General features: G+C 43.5%; 2 protein-coding genes across 4 annotated transcripts; both read left to right on the forward strand.

Annotated features, from left to right (window-relative positions):
• Positions 1–292: 292 nt before the first annotated feature.
• prdm1c (PR domain containing 1c, with ZNF domain) lies at positions 293–12512 on the forward strand. Of its 3 annotated transcripts, none has more exons than XM_061755018.1 (7): positions 293–773; positions 3736–4068; positions 5999–6118; positions 7218–7470; positions 10362–11314; positions 11392–11520; positions 11594–12512. In XM_061755018.1, the coding sequence occupies exons 1-7, from the start codon at positions 747–749 to the stop codon at positions 12170–12172; spliced, it is 2394 nt and encodes a 797-aa protein (XP_061611002.1). In that variant the 5' UTR covers positions 293–746; the 3' UTR covers positions 12173–12512. The 3 variants fall into 3 exon arrangements, with proteins under 3 accessions (XP_061611002.1, XP_061611003.1, XP_061611001.1); XM_061755019.1 differs by having other exon boundaries at positions 294–773; positions 3811–4068; XM_061755017.1 differs by lacking the exon at positions 293–773 and adding an exon at positions 1804–2299 and having other exon boundaries at positions 3811–4068.
• A 1241-nt stretch (positions 12513–13753) lies between these two features.
• On the forward strand, positions 13754–21244 carry xkr5a (XK related 5a). The gene is made up of 7 exons (XM_061755027.1): positions 13754–14025; positions 15824–16007; positions 16852–17036; positions 17130–17342; positions 17991–18160; positions 18424–18535; positions 18974–21244. The coding sequence occupies exons 1-7, from the start codon at positions 13893–13895 to the stop codon at positions 19912–19914; spliced, it is 1938 nt and encodes a 645-aa protein (XP_061611011.1). The 5' UTR covers positions 13754–13892; the 3' UTR covers positions 19915–21244.
• Positions 21245–21439: the final 195 nt, after the last annotated feature.

Below are 21439 nucleotides of genomic sequence, written 5' to 3' on the forward strand. Positions count from 1 at the left end.
TTTGATTGTCATTTTTTTACTATAAAATCCTGCATACTAAAGTTTTATGGCTAGATTTGGGGGCGAGAGTAAATGCCATGTACTCTTTTAATCGAGAAACCTTTTCTAATATGATGTCACTGTTAGGCTAATAGGTTCAGCAGAGAAACTAGTTCTTTCTGAGACTTGTGAGAAAGGAACTTCAGTACAGAAAGAAGAAACAAAGCTCAGATCGTAAATTCAGATTAGCGCCCTTGGCGAGCGGAACGAGGTAGTTCTCTTGTCATGCCCACGACCCCTGCCCACCTTGCCATGCCATGCCATGCCTGTTTAGTGCATTCGGGCCCCCTAATGATGTCATCTCCTATTAACAGTCTTCACTTCCGAAGACAAAGCGCGCATGCTTGTCTTCCGCTCGGAGACGGATGGAAGTAGATGTTTGGGAGAATGAAGATGTATTTGTCTGATCCGGACATAGCTGGGTGACAGCCCCCCACCTTTAGAGAAAGCCTTTTGCCTTGGGGCAAGACAGTGACACACACACACACACACACACACACACTGCAAGGAGGAGTCAAGGGGTAAAGGGGAGGAGGGTGCAGCGGCAAAGTAAGTGTAGTCAGTCACAAACAGGTAGATAGAAGCTGCCCGAGACCGAGAGAGTGTTTGAGAGAGAGAGAGAGAGAGAGAGAGAGAGAGAGAGAGAGGTTTCGAAAGGGAGCCACTGGTTGCTCACACACACTCAAGCTCTTCACACAACCTCACCTATGTGTGGCTCCTCTCAAGGCTTCACAGTAAGTGCCTTCCATCCTTTTCCAACCCAATGCCAATGATCACGCAAGGCTGGACCCAAATGTACGCCCTTTTACGCTTTTGCATCACGGCAAGCCGCGCATATAGAGACAAAGGGCGTCTTCATGACGTTACACGCGGGGTCACAGCTGTGCGCCTTTGACTCATGTCTTGATTTTCACAAGATGCTTTCTGCTGTGTCACCAGTGGGATCCACGGTTTCGGAGTGAGCTGTCAGCCTTGTGACACTCATTCCGAGGCGCGCACGTTTGGACAGAAAAACAGGGTGAAAAGTTAACGCCGTTGGCACTGTGCGATTAGGGCTTTGTGTGCGTTCATGTCGTAAACAGATTATTGTGTTACTGTATTGCAGCGAAATACATACTGTTATTATTGGTTTTATTTGAGTAAAATGACGCACGCTGTCACTGTTATTGATTGGTTCAGGTTTGTTATAAATTCATGTTGGTTGTGTGCTTTATCATTAGTTTATCCCTAAAGTTGTACTATACGACTTATTTTTAATTGAACTGTAACTTGAGTTACTTTAAAACCAGGGTTGAATCAGCATCATATACCTTTTAAAATTGCATTTTATTCTAACGTTTTACTATCCCTATTATAGTCATCTGAGAAATTGCGTTATTATGAAACAACGTTTTGAGGTGCCACATAACTGCAGAAGCAGATTGTGTGTGTGTGTGTGTGTGTGTATATACAGGGGCGTCGAACAGGGGGGAAAAAAACTTGACAACTCTCAAGGGGCCCTGATCATTTGGGAGACCCCCGACTTTCCCACAGGGGGTCCAAACAATTTCTTGATACGTAGTCACACTTAATAACTCCACATTTTGCCAGCGTATGAATGCATCTGTGTTTTTTGCGTGTGTGATGGTAATTTAATGTTTTCGAATTTGGGTCATGAGCCATGTAAAAGTTCCGGAAAACATGCTTATGAGTAACATTTGATAAACTTTTTTTTTTTTTTTTTTTTTGCACACGTTTAAAATTCAGACTAACCAGTCCAGGATTTGTTTTAACAAACGTGTGCATGCTCACATTTAAGTGTTTGCTATCTTATCACCGTCTGAGTGGCAACCCGAGGAGCCTGAGGAGGAAGCAGTTCTGAGAGGGCATATCCCAGCATTGTTTTTTTTTGTTTTTTTTTTTAATCAAAGCTTCTTCTGTCTTCACTGTTTCATCCCATCAGTGGTTGGGGGGCTGTGGGTGAGATATCTGTCTCCAATCTTCATGTGAACTGGAGGGAGAGTCAGTACACAAGAGAGGAAGAGAGCACAGAGCCTCATTTGGTCTAGAGGAAGTTTGATTCACTGAGACCACTGGCTGGTTTCCTTGTGAAAGTGGTGTTGCTGCAGGGGGAATGACGCGCGCAGGAACCTCCCTTACAGCTCCGGGGTTTGTGACTGGGATTTTCACAGGATGTATGGGACAGTGGGGGCAGAGGGGCAGCGAGCATGAGGGGTCCGCTTTGAAGTTTGTTTGTCCGGTAATAGCCGAGGCTGGGAAAGTAAGTGGCTGCTGCGTCCTCACTGTAATTTTAGCTCCATAACATCTTGTAAAATGCCTCTTCTTGTCTCTCAGTTTAAAGTGATAGTATGTAGAAATTTGACTGTTAAAAAAAAAATAACAGTTTCAAATTCACATTGCGCTTGCAATGAGGAGAATAGTGTTTTCATTACGATGGTGACCTGGAGCTCCTTCCTACTTTAGTGCTCTATATATTGGTGGACCAGTCCAGACACTTTTCATGCGATTTTTATTTGAAGAATTGACGTTGTTAGTGTTTACATTGCATTCCATTGGCTTGTAGATTCTCACTGTCTTTGACTCTCGCTGTTTCGCTATCGAAGAGACAAATTTGTAATGAATCAATCACCAAGATCTCTCTGATTTATACATACTAACGTATCCGTTATAGGAAGTGTCATGTCAGAAAATAATTTTAACCAATTTAGTCGCTATATAGCTCATTTATTAAATATAATTTTACTGCAAGCTGAAAACTCTTCTTTTTTATCATGGTTATGATGAAGTATTTTAGCGCAATTTGACTTTTAAATCATCATTCATGCACTGCAATTTTTGGGGGGTTATTTTCTGTCTTTTATTTTTGTCTGTATTTTTAAATGCTTTTAAATGATGGAAACACATTGAGTTACTGTGTGTAGAAAATGTGGTATATTTAAATTTGCTTTGCTTTGCTTGCTAACTAAATCTACCTTGATCATCTTATTAAAAAAAAGGTTTCATAAGTGGCGGCACGGTGGACGACTGGTTAGAGCGTCAGCCTCACAGTTCTGAGGACCCGGGTTCAATCCCCGGCCCCACCTGTGTGGAGTTTGCATGTTCTCCCCGTGCCTGCGTGGGTTTTCTCCGGGCACTCCGGTTTCCTCCCACATCCCAAAAACATGCATTAATTGAAGACTCTAAATTGCCCGTAGGTGTGACTGTGAGTGCGAATGGTTGTTTGTTTGTATGTGCCCTGCGATTGGCTGGCAACCAGTTCAGGGTGTACCCCGCCTCCTGCCCGATGATAGCTGGGATAGGCTCCAGCACGCCCGCGACCCTAGTGAGGAGAAGCGGCTCAGAAAATGGATGGATGGAGGTTTCATAAGTAGATTTTTCAATTAAAACAGTACAGTTGTAGTTACACAGTAATTACAAGGTCATTACAGCATTTATCCAGCAAGTAACCTCATCATATTAATCATAATTACCCTAATCATATTAATGCTTGATTGTTAATAGTGCAAATGTATGTTTTACTTGATTAGGGTGAACAGGGTAAAGTACATGACAATAGAAATGCCTTGTCATGGTGGATAACGGATATTTTTGTGGGTCACTTAAAAAAAAAAAGTGTTTGTTTTGATGAATGTTATTAAACTAATACACACTGGCTTAACTTCTTGGATACTATGACTGCGTTTTTGTCTTCTGCAGCATGACCGCCATGTTCTTGTACTCACGCAAAAGGCCTCCTGGGAAATAACCCCGTTGAAATGGTTCTCCCTGCAGGCCTCGTCCTCTGAGTGCAGCACAGTCATGTTAACCTCTGAAGGGTCACCACACAGGACAGATGTCATGGCGGTTGCAATGACAGAGTCTGCGGACACAGACATGACGTTGTGGAGCGAGGCCGACTTTGAGGACAAGTGCACGTACATTGTGAAGGACCAACCCCTGGAAGAAGTGTCCAAAAACTGCAGCAAGACACGAGCCGAAAGGTCCTTGCCCAGGAACTTGGCCCTGAAACGCCGCCTAGACTCAGCGCAGGTTCGTTCATCACAGAGTCATATCCCGACTTGTTTTGCGCTACCTTGCGTCACTCCTGCATCCACTCATCCATCACCATGTGGGAAATACTTGACACGTTGTTGTCTAATTTCAGCCTTTGCTATGTCGAGGCAAAGCCCGAGACAATTGGCGAGCCCCTCAGCGCATAGCCTGAGGTCTGCGTGATTAGTAGCTACCTCGGATTCTCAGCCCCTTTTGTTCTCGCGCTCAATTACACCGTAAAGCAAAGTAGAGGCACCGGGACCCCACCTTATAGGTCAGCCGCATCAGGCAGTTTTATTTGCAAGCATGTTGTAAAGTGGTTTATGTTTAACCCCATTGCAGGAGATCATAGATAGCAAGGCAGACGGTAAAAGATTAACCCCATGGATGATGCACGGAGAGTGGGGGCGCGCTTTTGTCAGACGAGATCAGAGGAAGCAGTCAAGATGTGAAAATACTACGTTGTCTGTCTGGAGTCTGGTTAACACCAAAGAGACTAGGATCTGTTACAGCGTCCTGTGACACAAGAGAACCGGCATGGAGCTGCCTTACAGGGATTTGAACGCCTGGCTCGAGGTGACATTAACTTATAGTCAGTGGGAGATGCCCGTGATACTTTATCCTCTCTACCCCACCCTGGAGGCGCGAGAGCCGTGCATTTCACACCTGGATGTGACAGAACATGAGCAGTGGTGAAATTTTAATGCGAGGAAAGACAAGAAAGAAAACATTGGCTTTTGAAATATTCAGCATGAGTAAGGGGAGGAGCACAATCTGTCACTCTGTCTTTCCGCAAGATTGCGTTTTTTTCTTTTTGTGGAGAGCATTTCCATATTACGCTTGTTGGATATCTGTGAACCAATCATTTAGAGCAATACAAATCCAGTCCCACGAACGCACCCAGATTATTCAATTACAGATCGACGCACTTGATCTTGTGCAATCATAATTTGATCACAACTTTTAGGAAACATTTGCCGCCCAAAATTTCAGCGGTCGATCCATGACATCAACTTGATGTGAAAACATAAAAAAAAAAAAACTTGAGGCATGCACGACAGATCGACTAATGTCTACATTTAAAAGTGCTTCTAATGCTCTAATTTGTCTTCGTTTCTCTCTCCCCTCCAGAAACTTTGTTCTGTTCGACTATCAATAAACTTCAATTATAATACTAAGAAACCACAGCAGAAGCTTAAAAACTCCACTGTGACACAGTAAAACTGTTCCGGCATAAAAGGGATACAGATCTTCCATTCTGCTTGACCTAACAACTGAAAAGGAAAGAAAACAAAAAGTGCTTCTAATGGGAGAAATACCCCCACTAATTTACCTCTTTGGTTGCACAACCCCAATTCTAATGAAGTTGGGACGTTGCGTTAAAAATAAATAAAAACAGAATACAATGATTTGCAAATCATGCAAACGGTTCACTATTTTCTCACGTACTTGTTCACAAAGAGGTGAACCTCGCCCCATCTTTGCTTGTGAATGACTGAGCAATTCAGGGAAGCTCCTTTTATACCCAATCATGGCACCCAACTGTTCCCAATTAGCCTGTTCAAAACAGGTGTTTGGTGAGCATTCCTCAACTTTCTCAGTCTTTTTTTGTCACCCGTCCCAGCTTTTTTGGAACGTGTTGCAGCCGTAAAATTCTAAGTTAATGATTATTTCCCAAAAACAATAAGGTTAGTCAGTTTGAACATTAAATATCTTGTCTTTGTAGTGCATTAAATTAAATATAGGTTGAACATGATTTACAAATCATTGTATTCTGTTTTTATTTATGTTTAACACAACGTCCCAACTTCATTGGAATTAGGGTTGTATATCCCTCTAATTAAGATTCTTCAAATCGTCCAAACGCTTGCTCGGGCCTTCAATTTGTAAACTATACAAATGTTGACTCTTCTTCTGTTGTGGACAGGTGCTCGGAGTGACCAGCAAGGAGTTGATACCGAAAGGGACACGCTTTGGGCCTCTAGTGGGGGAAAGATACACCGATGAAACGCTGCTGAAAGATGCCAATAGAAAGTATTTTTGGAGGGTAAGTGAACAAGCGCGTGCTTTGTTTTGAAAACCATTAACATCCTCTCGTTCCATCTGAGACGTCGAAGCGGCCGCGCTGCGGGACTGGTTAGCCGTTGTGGTTTTTGCCTCCTGTGAAGTTTCTGACATCTCCGAGGTGTCAATACACTCAATACGCGGTTGGCTAAAGGCGCAAGCGCACAGCTGTTCGGTTTCAGTGACGCAGCGCTTCTCCCCTCACTGCGCTCGTCTCTGCCAGTAAATACGCCGAACAAAACGTCCGCACTTTTCCAGCGTAGCGAACGCTTGCGCACTCACGAAGCAAAAAGGAAGTGGCTTCTGAGCCTGAGAACCTTCCAAATAAGCAGCATTTGGACAACTTTCATGACACACTCTCTCACGTTCTAACACATCTGCACAAGTTGAAACCATAAGAGGTGATTCAAGTGCTTCGACAACGTGCAAGAATGCTTACATACATTCAATTTAGTGATGGGAGAGCTGCTAAATTACAACATATCTACGAAGGGATACTTGTTAGACTATATTCATTATTTTCCTTGTACTGTACTCAACTTTCACATTTGGGTTTTGATTATTAATCAAAGTAAAATCAACATAACACTGGTGTAATGGTGTTCGAGTGAGTTATTCCTTGTTCACCAACAACATACATAATCTTTTATTATATCCTATGCCTCGTAAAGAGAATATCAGGCAGTGTAATGTTTGATGTCCTACGTACTGTACGTAGTACAGTAAAAGTGGGCAACTTTAGTCTGAAGAAGTAATCATTTAGTAAAATACACAATAAAGCTCATGAAGTCGTTTTTTGTGAGGGATAAAATGTGAAGATGACTAAACCCAAAAAAATTGACAACTGATGATTCATCTGTGATGTAGCAATGAGAGTGTAAACAGCATTGTGCTCATTACTTAAACTTCCTGTGTTACTTTTTGCCATAAAGACCCGCGGCGCCTATCTCAGAGAGATAATATCGCATTTACCATAAAAGCATCAGGCGGCCTGTGACTTCATAGTTTCGTGTTGAGAGCGCGTCATAAAGCTGATTAGTCATCAGCGGCTGAATGCGTATGTGATTGCGTCCTCGCTGCAGGTCTTCTCCCATGGGACCTTACACCACATCCTGGACGGTTTGAATGAAGAGAAGAGCAACTGGATGCGATACGTGAACCCGGTCTGCGGCATCGACGAGCAGAACTTGATCGCGTGCCAGAGTGGTCTGGACATCTACTTCTACACAATTAAGCCCCTTCTTCCTGGTCAGGAGCTGCTGGTGTGGTACTGCTCGGAACTAGCCCAGCGTTGTAACTACCCACCCCTGGGGCAGCTAGCTATGGACTGTGCTGGTAAGTAGATGTTAGTGAATTTTTGTTTAGGTTTTAAGAAGAAAAGGAATGGTTGTTCCTGGACAAAATGCATTAAATATATATATACATATATATATATATATATATATATATATATACATATATATATATATATATATATATATATATATATATATATATATTTTTTTTTATGTATTTTGAAAAGTTCCATGCAACGGATAACATCCTTTTTGCACAAATGTGCAAAAATGACTGGACGGGCTGTAATATGCATCCCAGGCCAGTAGTTGGCGACATCAAGGACTTTATCAAGCAACACACATGCAAAACAGTTTTTTGTACATCGTTTCTCGGTGTGTTTGACATGTATCATTGACGACCTAGGTAAGCGTTGAACTGTGTAATAGTTAGTATTGCTGTGATTTGATATTTGAAGCACAGGTGAATCACAGGTATTGCGACGTCGTAGATGTAAAGGCCAATCAAAAATGCCATGTTGTATCACAGTGATCTTTCACAAAAAAAATTAAATAAATGTTTCCAAGTACAATAATACTTTAAACTACATTTATAATTTCATATTTACCTGTGGCTCAAAAGCGAAGCGTTGAGAGTCTCTGTTGCTTAAACACAATGAGTGAAGTCAATGCTATTATTGCCAACAGCCTCTGAAATACCCACCCTCTCGCTTCTACTCTCACCAGGTTCATCTCTTTGTTATTATACTGTAATACACAGCGACGCCGGAAATCTGCTTCTTCCTTGACAATCGCACCATGTTGTTTGTGGTTCAATAAGAGAAATAATACAGTACAATTATTTGGAGTATCAAAATGCTATTTCCAGATTGATAATTGCTAATATTGATAATTGAGCTAAAATATCAACATTTTGAAATTAATTTTCAGTAAAAAAAAAAAAAAAAAAAGCCCCCAAAATGGGAACTATTCTTTTGTCACTCAAGGATGATACTCGCAATCAAACAAGTGGCCGACTGGCACACTCTTTGTGCGGGTGTTTAAGAAGCGGCTCAGTCACGCCCACGTCCCTTTTGTTGGTTGGGTACACAAAAGAGGAGTGGACTCGCTGAATAGAGGGCCCGTTCCCAGGTGTAGCCATAGTCCGCGTAGGTAAGACGAGACCAATTTCTGGTCTTGTGTCAGTTTCTTCTTGAGCGCCGCATAGAAACACAGCTGTCAGCTCGTTGCCACACAAAGCGCGTGCCTCTCCATTCACAAACACAAAGAGTGCACATGCTTCCAGAGTGAAAGGCATCCACACACCAAAATGGTCAGTGACGCACACTCACATGCATATTGCCGAATGCAGGGTCGCCTGAGTTGTTGACAGCATTTTGGCACAACTCTTCTTATTTATTTGGCTCTTAAGGAGGAGGAGAAGTAGGAAGCGCTCCAGTGCCTACTTGAACTTCCTGACAGGGCGACCCGCTGACAGACTGATGTCTGAGTGTCACTGAGTGTCGGCTGTTTGTTTGCCCAGGGTTGTGTGAGCACGTGGGGTAGGGGGGACGTTTGGGGGACGGTTGAGGGGGGGTGGGGTCGTAGATAAGGGTTGCACTATGTGTTTGCGGGGGACTAAATGCGTTAAAGAAGAATAGGTGAACCCTGCAGGTATACATATGTGGAGTGGGTTAGCAAAGCAGTGCTACTTGTGACCTCATCACAGAATGGGTATTTTGCTTCAGGTTCAAAAAGGTTTGGTTCCAATCTTCCGGCAACTCTGTGTCCATTTTAGTAACATTTCATAAAAAGTAATTCACAGGACCCATACACATTTTTGCCTTACATGAAAAAGGTGCACTTTTTACATTTAATTTTATCAGAATTCTTTTACCATTTTGAATTTATTCTCATAACTTTAAAACCTTTTTCTCATAATTTAATATGTTTTCCTTTCAGTCTGGCCGTAATGTTTAGTTAGTTATAATAAAAATACATTTAATTTAAGGAATAAAGTCACCATATTTGGAGGGGAAAAAAATTTAAAGTGATATTTTTTTCAAAATTAAAGATATTGCACCTTATTTTCATACCTTTACAACCTTTTTCTCATAATTTTACTTTTTTTCTTTTTAGTTTGGCCTTTATGTTTAGATAGTTACAATAAAAAGACGTAATTTAAGCAATAAAGTTACCATGTTTAGAGGAAAACATTCAAAGTTATAATTTAAAAAAATAATAAAGATATTGCCCTTTTTGTAATACTAGGACTTTATTCCCATAACTTTACAACTTTTTTCTCTGAATTTTTGTTATCTTTTCAGTGTGACCCGAAAACAAAGTTTGTTAGTTACAATAAAATGTCATACAAATCCAAGATTAAAGTTGGAATATGAGGGTAAATGTAAATGTATAATTTTACAAGAATAAATGAATAAACTCCAAATATTGCAACTTTTCCTTGAAAAAATGACTGATATTTATTCTTGAAAAATATTTGAATTTAGTTGCAAAAATGTAATTTCTCACCCATTTCTCCCCCCCCCCCCTCCCCCCTCTCCTCGCTAACGGAGGAATTTAGACTTTTTTTTTGGGGGGTTACAGCAGATTGAGCATCTTAAAGGCTTTCTATGTTGGCATCCCCTACCACCACCTATAGGACTGGAGTGGACCTGCAGAGCACAATCATCCTATTTTTTCGATTCAATTACACATTTAGGATTGTTCTGCCTGGTCGGAGATTTACCTTTTAACCGAGACCTATTGGGTTTTAGGAAATAAACCCTTAAACCAAAATCTTAAAGAGTTTTACATTGTGATTTTTCATAAACTGACTGATGAACTTAGATACAGTTGAATGTAATATAGAGCTTACATTTTCATATCACTTCCTAGAAAAATATTTTGTGCTTGCTCTAATATTCTAAGCATTGTTTGTTTCGCCAACAGAGCGTCGCCAATCACAGAAGAAGACGACAGAAAAACGAGGACACAGTGTGACTGAAATCCTCCGAGAAGAGCCCCCTAAGCCCCTCGCTAGCCTTCATCGACAAATGGACGGTTCCTTATCCCTGGGTAACCTCACAGTTTTCCCAATTGTCTACCCAATTCAGTCGCAGTCCGAATCCGTCCATAGATATGCAGCTCTGCCCCCTCTACCATCCTGTAGTCCTCCGGCTGCTAAAAAGCCAGATCTAAGCAGCCATATTCCTTCTGGTTTGCATTGCAGCTTCCAGCACAGCCCAAGTCATGTCCTAGCCAAACCTTACCCAGAACCCTCAGTACCGGATCAGGTTTATCCTGCCTTGAGCCACCCTCCCTATCTCCTACCCCACTACTCAACTCTACCTCACCCCTACCTGTCCTACACCGATCGACTAAAACCCTACCTGACACTCTCCGCTCATTTGCTTCCTTTTGACGGCTATGCAAACCTCCTCCATCCGGGACACAAGAACTTGACCCTTGCACTATCAAACACCAAAGAAGACCTCATTCCTTCTCCAAATGGGGAGACCAAAGATGAAAAGAACCTCCTGTCCCAAAGAACAAACTACCTCGAGATTCAATCCGAGCATCCCGGAGATGCAGACGTCCCTTTACCATCTACATCCGGCGCAACGTCCGTGGTCACCGCCCCATGCAGAGCGCAACCCTCGCTCGCGCCTGGAGGATGCTCTCCACCAATGGGTACGGCGGCTTCATTAGACCGTGACCCCTCCAAACCTACTACGGCCATGCAAAGCAACACAGCGGATGCACTGCACCTCAGGAAGGCCAAACGAGAAGACCGCGTGATTGGCTACAAGACCTTGTCGTACCCTCTCACCAGGCAGAACGGAAAGATCCGGTACGAGTGCAACATCTGCAGGAAGGTCTTTGGCCAGCTGTCAAACCTCAAGGTATGACGTTGCATGATCAATTTAGAAAACACTGATATTATTTGGAGGATTTTAACATTAACAAGTGCTGTCCTCAGGTCCACCTGCGAGTGCACAGCGGCGAGCGTCCCTTCAGATGCCAAACCTGCAACAAGAACTTCACTCAGCTGGCCCACCTGCAGAAACACTACCTGGTTCACACTGGAGAGAAGCCCCATGAGTGCAAGGTAGGTTTTTCAACGAGCCCTCTCTTATTTCATACATAGCCTGGAAATTACGTATTCTCCTTGCTTGATGCAGGTATGCCACAAGCGATTCAGCAGCACCAGTAATTTAAAGACCCACCAGAGGTTGCACTCCGGCGAGAGGCCTTACCAGTGCAAGCTGTGTCCGGCCCGGTTCACTCAGTTCATCCACCTGAAGCTCCACAAACGCCTCCACACCGGGGAGCGTCCGTATCGGTGTCCCCGCTGCCCCTGTGCCTACTTCCATCAGTGCAGCCTTCAGGTGCACCTCCAGGGGTTCTGCCCTCTCTCGCCCTCCCCTTCGCGCAAACACTCCCCCGAAGAGCTCCACAGAGTCAACTCGGAGATCGAGAGGTTCGACGTGAGCGAAGCGGCGGAGCAGCTGGAGGCCATGGCGGCGGAGGCCAAGATGGACAAGAGGGATGTGCTCGACCTCATACAAAGGATGGACACTCGCACCTCCGACCAACAGGACGGCGCCACGGGGGCCTTTGAACTCTTTGAATCGGCAAAGAAAGGTTCACTTCTCCAAAACCGCCACGGACCTCCTCTACCTCTGCATCCAAGCAGCATCAAGCGGGAGTCAGGCTGCATGTCAGAGCCTGAAGACGGATTTGCTAATCCAGCCATATAATCCTTACAGGTCAACTCAGCAGCTGTCTGCCACTGTCCTATTTGAGGTAAAGCCTCATCTATAAACCATTGTCACACGTGAAGTATCAAGACTCCATCAGCACAGCCTGGGACTCTGTTGGTTTAATGTATAAAAACTTGCTAATTTATTAAGTTGTTCATATTGATCTATACAAACAGGGTTCCGTGACATTATACATCGCTGTATTGTCATGTCAGCCAAACGTGTGATTATGCATCAACAATGTTTTTATTCCTAGTGGTTACAGAGTGAGAAAGGGTGTGTGTTTATACATCTTCTAATTAAAGATACAAATAAAGCAGCAGTATGACTGTGTGAAGAGGAAGCCTCCATTGTTTGTGTAGCGATGCCCTTTTGTGAGCGGGCCATGCTTACGTCAGGGATTGAGGGCGTAGATAAACTTCCTGTGTATGGGCTCAGGGATGTATTTACAACAGAATGTTGTCACTGTCAACCCTTCACCTCGTTAACAAGCTTTCAACATGATGGGGCAGCTAGTTTCAGACTTACTCTATCAACTCATATAGTGGCTTGGCGCATTAGTATCAGGCTTCTAGAAAGGGAAAGATGTGAATTAAGAGGATACTTTAAATTTGTGGAAATACATTTTATAATATATCACACATGTATTATAATGAATACATACTTATATTTGTGTACGTGTATACATGCGCACAAAGTTTGGGTCAATGATGAAATGTTGCAGCATTTTGATTTTAAATTCCATTGCAAACTTCAGCTTTACAGATGCCATGTCCGTTTGTGTGTGACTATTACCGTGGCACATGGTGCTACTGGCACCATCTACTTTGCCTGAAGAGAATAAGAGTTGGTGTCTATTTTGGAGCGGAGCGTTGAATTTTTCAAGTGAACGATGTGGCTAACAATTACAATTTGGCGTCTATTACAAGGGGAGGTCACTATGAAAGGAAACACAGTAATATAGTTTAGAAGTTTAATTCGCTAGAATGGGCAGAAAATTCAAAAGGCAACACAGTGTATTCATTTCAGCATTGTTACTCTTATTTCCATACGGACTGGCACGTGCGCTTGCATCAACCACATAATGTAAACCACTTGCTTAAGGTACACCTTCCATTTCACATTGCAAATATAGACGGAGAGAGGACAGAGCTGCTTTAACAATAGATTAAAAAAAAAGGTTAATTTAGAGTCTTCAATGAACCTGAGCGCTTCACGATGGATAATTCATTAACTTTAGGTAACAGTAAAGGGGTAAAAGGGGAGGATTTAAATAAGATTGACTTATTAGTCTTAGAATGGGAAGCCGATGATATTTACCACCGCGGTGCCTGGCAAGTGAATTGGAGGTGCTCCTCCATCATATCATTGGATAGCCTGCTTGGACAATAGGCCACCTGATACCTTTTTAAAGTTGCAATTTGAGTCCAGCTGAATGTTGGAGCACAAGGAATGAAAGTCACACAGAGCATTTGATGAAATAATTGGCCAAAACTATGCAGAGACTATAAATGAACATGCATCCGGCGGGCTTCAAAGTATGCAGTTATGATTTTCGCAAAGAGGGTGAAGGGCCCACAGCGGCGGCGTGGGTGAGTGTGGCCCTTTAAAAGTGCGCGGTGACGTCATCTATTTTGGACAGGAGGCGAGCAGCGGGAGAAGAAAGGATGCGCAGGATAACGGCGCCGCTTCCGAGCCTCCCCGGCCGCCCGGCACCATGATCGGTACGTCCGAGGCGGTGGGCCGCAGGAGGCCGTCGGCCGCCCGGCGCAGCGAGCGCTGGATCGCCTGGTGCCAGGCGGCGCTGCTCGGCGTGTCGGCGCTGGTCATCGCGGCCGAGAGGAGCGCTCGTAAGTGTGGGCCGTCGATGCGCGGAGACTAAAAGCACGTCGACTCTTATTTTTCATATCCGACACAGTTGGATGTTCGATTTTGATGAGGGTTTTCTATTTGACGCTCGGCTGCGAGGAATGCAGGCATGCTTGTAAGGGTGGTGCTGATTGGACCACTATTCCAACGATGACGCTAACGTGATGCAGGTTTCTATTCTAGGATTCGAGGAGTTGACCTTTAGGGGTCCTCAGCTCCCAATAAAAATACCAAATATTATATTGGAAATATAGACTACCTTGCTATCAATAAGGGATACTCACTAAATGGACTTTTGTTGCAGTACGATTATTTTTAAACGACAAATTATTGGAATAATTGTTATGATAAAAATCTAAAACTACAAAACTGTATTCAATTTGAATTTGAGGACCCCTTAAAAATCACACGAAGCTAGGTCGGGTTAGTAGGGAGGTTGCTCCAGCACGTCGATGTTGTTCTCGGGCAGGAACTGTCGGATGCTCAGAGGGCATTGCGAGCAGGCCGCGTGTCGTCATGCTGAACAAGCCACGATTCTCGCCTCTTTCCCTCTATGTAGACGTGCTGGTTGACCATCTGGCCCACATTAACAAGGAAAACTTGTAGTTTGTGGGTTGAAGTATTTCTTTTATGATACTAGTCTTGGAACTTTTCTGACACACCGAGTATGTGCCCTGCAATTGGCTGTGACCCAATATATATACCGTATACTTGTTTTTGAGGGGACCCTTTAGTTAGTTAATGAGTTATGACGGCAAGATTTATTTCCAAAGAAAGTTAAAGCTCATGCATTAAAATACAAATATGACTTATACTTGGGTAACTTTGTATCCGTTGACCATTATCATGAAGTTTGGATAGCAAGCTGAGGTGATATCCTTGATCAAACTGGTCCGTACGAGTTAACATTTTTGGCACACACTATTTAGACTAAAGAATTATGTTTGTAAAACATCTTTAAAAAAAAAATCACACTACCTGAGCAGTGCACTAACAAGCATTGAGGGGTTCTGTCTTGCGATTTGTATTATTGTTTGTATATATTCAGCTGTGCTAGCATGTCAAACTGTCTCAAACTGTGTAAAACAATCATTCTGCATTGAGAACAGGTCTGATGACTCGCTGACTCAGCAAATCAATGGGCCAAGGACAGTGCACGAAAGTGGAGGGTGAATGTGAAGTATGACTTCTGTCAATGGCACCAAGCTTGAACACCAACACCCAATGCTGCACAGGGGTCGTTGCGTCACAGAACTTCTAATCACACTAATCACGACAAAAAAAAAAAAAGGAGCCCTCCGTTGTCCTTGACAAGCGTAGTGCCATAACACAGGCAAATGATTACAACCCCAGCGTAACCAAGTCTATTCTTGCATAACATACTTGCTCAATTAGAGGACAGCTCACCTCGGTGAGGCGTATCGGTGCACTGCAACTCTGTTCAAAACTGCAACTCTGTTCGAAAGCTCACAAAAATGCTGACTGAGTTGACAAGGGTGCTCAAAAATCTTGAAAATGCTTCAATGTCCATGCTGTGTTTTCAAGTAGTGGAGTATTTCACCACAGTTGTTGGGAGCTACAAAATGTTTATTTGTAGTACACCCTGTATGAGGTCTTAATATTGTATATCCGGTCATTATTATGTTTAAGAGTTGAGGGGGAACTGTAATTTGCCAACTTATGCACTAGGTAGAGCAATTGTGCTTTCATTTCACTGCACATTAAAATATCTCCACTCTCTCGTTGGTGTATTCATTATTATTTTTGTGCATTGTGCAGTGATCTACTGTATAGGGTTTTACCTTTGGAACGATGAGACACGGTGGGCCGGTTTCACGCTGGGGCTCTTCCTCCCGGGTACTGCAGTTCAGCTGCTGAGCGTCAAATGGTACTACGATGACGGCGACGATAGGCGATGGTACCTCTCGACCATACACATTCTTCACTTGGGTATTTTCAAACGGTAAGACAGTCTTCACCTCTGAAATTAAAATGACATGTGTTAAGGGTATCCAGTGAAACGTCTAGAAATTTCAACCAATTTTTTCAGGAAAAATATGCTTAAGTCACACAATTTTTTTAGTTTGAAGTCACGCGAGACTCATGTTTTCATTTTGCAGAAGGAGCACCCTTGACACAGAAGTTGGGAAATTGTGTAAAATGTAAATAAAAACAGAATACAATGATTTGTAAATCGTTTTCAACCTATATTCAACTGAATACGCCGCAAAGAGAACATATTTAATGGTCCAACTGATCAACTTTTTTTTTTTTTGTGGGCAAATATTCACTTGTTTTGAATTTGATGCCTGCAACAATTTCCAAAAAAGCTGTGATGGGCCCTTTTTTTTTTCCTTTTAACAACACTCAACAGGCGTTTGGGAACTGAGGACACTAATTGTGGAATTCTTTCTCATTCTTCCTTGATGTATAACTGTTGTAACACATGCAGAATGTGGCTTGGCATTGTCCCTGAAAAAGATGTTGCTTGGCTGGCAGCACATATTGCTCCGAAACCTGGATATACCTTTCAGCATTAATTAGATGTGCAAGTTACCTATGCCGTGGGCGCTAACAGCCTTAATGGGTGCTCGCCTTTATTAAAAGCCACTCTAGTCATTGCTCAGACTCCACCCACGGGCTTCATGGTAACACAAGTCAGACTTGCCATTGACCCAGTAGTATATGGGGTGGGTTATACAGTCGAAAAAAATGATAGCAACTGTGTCAACTGTACTGTAATGCATGGAGTCCCAACAGGAAGGTAGTGATATCTCAAGTGTGTCTATGTCTTCCTCTGCTGGTAGGCTGTGGGACTGTATGAGGTACGTGTCACGCATGCACGGCTCAGTGTCAGAGCTCGGCGCTGTGGTCATGCTGCAGGCGGACGTCGCTGCACTTTGGCTCTTGGAGGCAATGGTGGTCACACTGCCCCAGAGCCTACTGCAGGCCTATATCGTCATGTCCACCGACGTGGGCATCATGTCCCCAGGTGAGCACATCTTGCAAGCTCCCATTGCCTCCATATGTTTACAAACTCTTGAGTAGGAAATGATGCACTACAGTATTTCTGTTTTCCTTACAGTGGCCTACTGCTGTGGTCTTTGTGTGCTGTCCGTTTCCTGGGCCCTGGTGCTGTACAGCCGTGCCTGCTGTCTCATCCGGCCGGGCCACCTCGCCATGCCTCCGGCGGCCCTGCTCTGCCAGCTGGTGTGGAGGGCGTGCATGCTGGGTGCCAGGGTGACGTGCCTCATGTTCTTCGCCAGGGTTTTCAACTGGTGGGTCTGCGGTGTGGCAGGTGAGGAGCACATTAGCTGTCTGACTAGTAAAATTAAAAACGTGCATGTTTGGTTTATTGAAGTTCAAACTGTCCATGGTTATGAATGTGAGTGTAGTTGTTTGTTTATATACTGTATGCCCTGCGATTGGCTGGCAGCCAGTCCTCACGCTCAAAGTCAAAGTCGGAGAATCGTTATAGAAAATGCATGGATGGATGATTTTGTTCAGTAACATACACGCCTACACAATTCCGTAAAGAAAGAAGAGAGGTATTCAGTAACACGTTTGGTTGAGGTTGTCGTGTGCAGTACTACAGAATGAATACTAAACAATGCCTCTATGTATCATGTATTTCAGCTCTACCGACAATGCTGTTCTCCAGTCCTGGAGATGGCAGTAATGCTCATTACAAAGTTCAAGCACAGCACGCTGTGGCTCAGTCTATTGGATCTAGTGGGTGACTGCCATAATCGGGCCCCAACGCAAGCAGACTGTAATAATTGGCATTGTCGGTCAAAACTGAACATGATTATCATTTTTGATACAGCTCATTAAACTGCGCTGATGTGGGAGTTGTGTGGTATCTTTTACACTATTCAACTCCAGCTTGATACACACGCTCCTATTGCGTTTGCACATCCTCGTCTATTTTTACATTGACCTGCAGGTTTTCACTGGCTGACTGCCTCCTTCTGGCTGGTATCACAACAACCAGACATCTGCACCGGGCCCTGGTGTTGGCGTGCCTTCAACAGCCTCCTGGGGCTAGTCCACGTCTTCCTCTTTCTCAATGTCAAAGATGGGCCGTCGCGCTTCCGCATGGCCAGCTTTTATACAGTAAGAAGCAGTCGCGCTACGTCCGATAACACACGTCCGCTTTTAATACGCACCTTTTATCTTATTACAAAGAATAGTAGCAGAGTAGTAAGATTGGTGCACTGGTAGTGTAGTGTTCGATGCTATAGACGGTGCGTGTTTGATTTCAGGCCAGTGGCCCAGCAATCCAAGTTGAGACCAAATCAATAACTTAATTTTGCCTCCTTGTCGATATCATAACTAATTTGACATGATGATGGTGTGTCCTTGTTCTTCTCTTTCAGTTCATGCTCATCGAGAACACCACTTTGCTGCTGGCCGCCTCCGACTTACTTAGTGAAGCATCTTGGGACAACATGACCCTCCCCGTCACTGTCCTATGTAGTTTTATCCTTGGTGAGTCACAGCTGATGGTGTAGAATTACTACTACTAAATTACTAATTGATTTCAAACTCACGCATATGCCAAAGGATATTCAAAAGGATGATTTCGGATAAGAACCAGGACGGGCAGTTGCTGCACTTGCGTAGTGTTTCTTACAAAGTGACATTGTCAACTACTAGCCGGGTATACAACAACATTAAAAAGCATTAGACAAAAAACTTCATTTTTTACTTGGTCATGCAAATTAGTGATAACCAACCACTGTGAAAAAGCATTTAATGTGCCAAGATGTAGGTGCTATACCACAGAAAATTTTCCATGTCACTAACTTGTTCTGAAAATGTTGATTTACAACAGATGCACTGTTGTTCATCTACAATCCTACAGTACTTATAACTTTCTGCAATATATTTCTTCAAAAAATGGTCCCCCGTCTCTCTGGTCACCAGGCGCTACCTCCCTGGTTGTCTACTACCGGTTCCTGCATCCCAAGTCAACAGAGATCGCCCAGGGTCTCCACCACAACCACATGGCTAGTACCTGCATTGAACGAGGGGAATCCTCCTTCTCTCTCGGGGACAAAAGACTTCCAGTTGGCAGCGTACAAAACCATGGCAGCTTCTCCCTCTCCGGAGTGGCAGGTTCACTGCTGGAGCATCCGAGTACGTGCCCGGGGAGGCCTAACAGTTCCTGTCTTTGCTACCACCATCACTGGCTTCTCATCCGGCTGGCCCTCAAAACAGGCGACCTTGGGAAGATCAACCGAGCGTACGGAGCAGGTGGAGCGGCGGCCATACTGGACTTGGAGGAGTACAACCAGGAGTTTAAGAGTAACGAAGGCATCACCAGCTCCGCAGGGGGCAACTGCGAGGGCGTCTCCACCTCCGAGTCTCAGGGGCAAGGCTTGGCACCCCTGTCGGACTGCAAAGACGAGTTCCAGACTGTGAGCGAACCCACTTCCTTCGAACAAGCGGAGGATGACAGTCTGGAGATGGAGAGTCCGCTGGAGTCACCCGCATCGGATTTCAAGCGCAGCTCGCCCGAGGGCAAATCTGTATTTGGAGACAGTCCCGAGCCGTACTTCTGCCCCACGGAGTCCAGTTCAACCTTGTACTTCAGCGCTGATCCCCAGTCTCCCAGCAGCACCAGTAACCCCCGTTTGGACCGGGACACCGGCGGTTCGGAACAGGGCGCGCGTCTCAATTCTATTCCAAGCGATCCGGCTCTTCACAGGGACATCCGAGGGCTAATCGACCGGGTAGGGCCGCGCTACACGTCCACCCCTAAACTGGACTCGGGAGTGCTGGACTCTCCCTCCAGTGTCCCTCACCTCACGGGTCCCAGGAGGCAGCTGATAATGTCCCGAAGAGACGAAGACGAATATTTTTGACTGATTCAGGGATAGGCTGACTCAATCAAGTCACTTCATCATTACATTTTCAGCTTCTCTGTTTTAAAGTCAATGGAAGACTCTAAAATTGAGCAATGTGAGGCAAGCAAACAATACTGTCTACAAACTAAATGATAATAAAGAGGTAGTCTATTATATCAATGAAGAAATAGCAATATATTGCACAAGTGCTAAATTCACACAAATGGAGCCATTTAATGCTATCAGTGCTAATAAGCTAATTGGCTGTGTATTAACACACCTGAGTTGTAATCATTAACAAACTACCGTATTCCCTCAAATAGTGAACTCCCTTTGACTAAACGCCCTGCGACCAATTCATCCCTGTGTGCACTTAAACCGAATGCTACACTAACAGTAAACATCCCTTCTTTGTCCCTGCAGTCCAAAACAATAGGTGGTGGCACTAATTACATTTACTGTGTGTGGGGTTTTACTACACACAGTGTTGTAGAGCAGACACGCAATTTAGTTTGCGTTTAAAGAATTCGGGATTGGGGGGAAAAGAACATTCTGTTTGTAGAAATGTATCTTAAATGTACCCTTCAAATACGTAATGGCCAGTAATGGACATCTGGTACTCTGCAGTTTAGTAATTAAATGGCCAATGGCACTATAGGAAGAAGTACGGTTATCGCTGACTGTTATATTTCTTGTTTCACATACTTTGAAATTATCAATGAGACATACTGTTTAACATTCATTTATATGCAGCTGCTTTATTGTCTTAGACAACGTGTAGCTACAAAGTCAAACTTTGTAGCCTTTATAAAGTCAAACTTAACCTTTGTGATAAATCAAATGATTCAATTGTAGAATTTATGATAGAGAAACCAGGCTCCACCTTGTAATAATTGCACAAGCCTCTAAGTCATTGGCTCTCTTAAAGCACAACCTGCAGCATATAGCTCTTGTTTTTTAACATAGTATTCATATTTTTAAAAAAAAGACACCCTCAGCCTCATTATACTGTATGTATTTTTGGCATATACTGTCAACATATCAGTTTGCTGTGCTTTGAGCTGGATTGATGTGTCAGCCTGGACATGAGGCCTGCCGAAACCTGCTGTGATTTTATGTAGTGTGTTCTCGATTGCTATTTCTAAGGAGGGAAAATGCATTTTTGTTTTTTTAACTCTGCTGTGAAAAGGAGGCAATCCACAAAAACAAAAATAACATTTGCATTTCTTTTGCCCTCAAACCCTGTATATTTGGACTGTGAATTGCAAGGCCACCCGTGGCTTTAAATGAGCAATAAAACGCAGACGTTGCGGTGAGTGAAATAAACTTGTTCTGCTGTAAACTGTGACACGTGATTACTTTTTGCAGTTGTTCTTTTAATATTTTTATTATTAAATGAAGCAACATCACAATCATCATAAACTAGAGTTTTTGATTACCTATTTCTTAGTCCTTTTGACATAATAACACTGTAAACAGTCTAGTTTTTGGAAAATGCCATATTTTTGTGAAACATCTTATAGTACAACTTTGACATTAACTG

Source organism: Phyllopteryx taeniolatus, chromosome 18 (assembly GCF_024500385.1).
Source record: "Phyllopteryx taeniolatus isolate TA_2022b chromosome 18, UOR_Ptae_1.2, whole genome shotgun sequence".
In the NCBI taxonomy this organism is placed as follows: domain Eukaryota; kingdom Metazoa; phylum Chordata; class Actinopteri; order Syngnathiformes; family Syngnathidae; genus Phyllopteryx; species Phyllopteryx taeniolatus.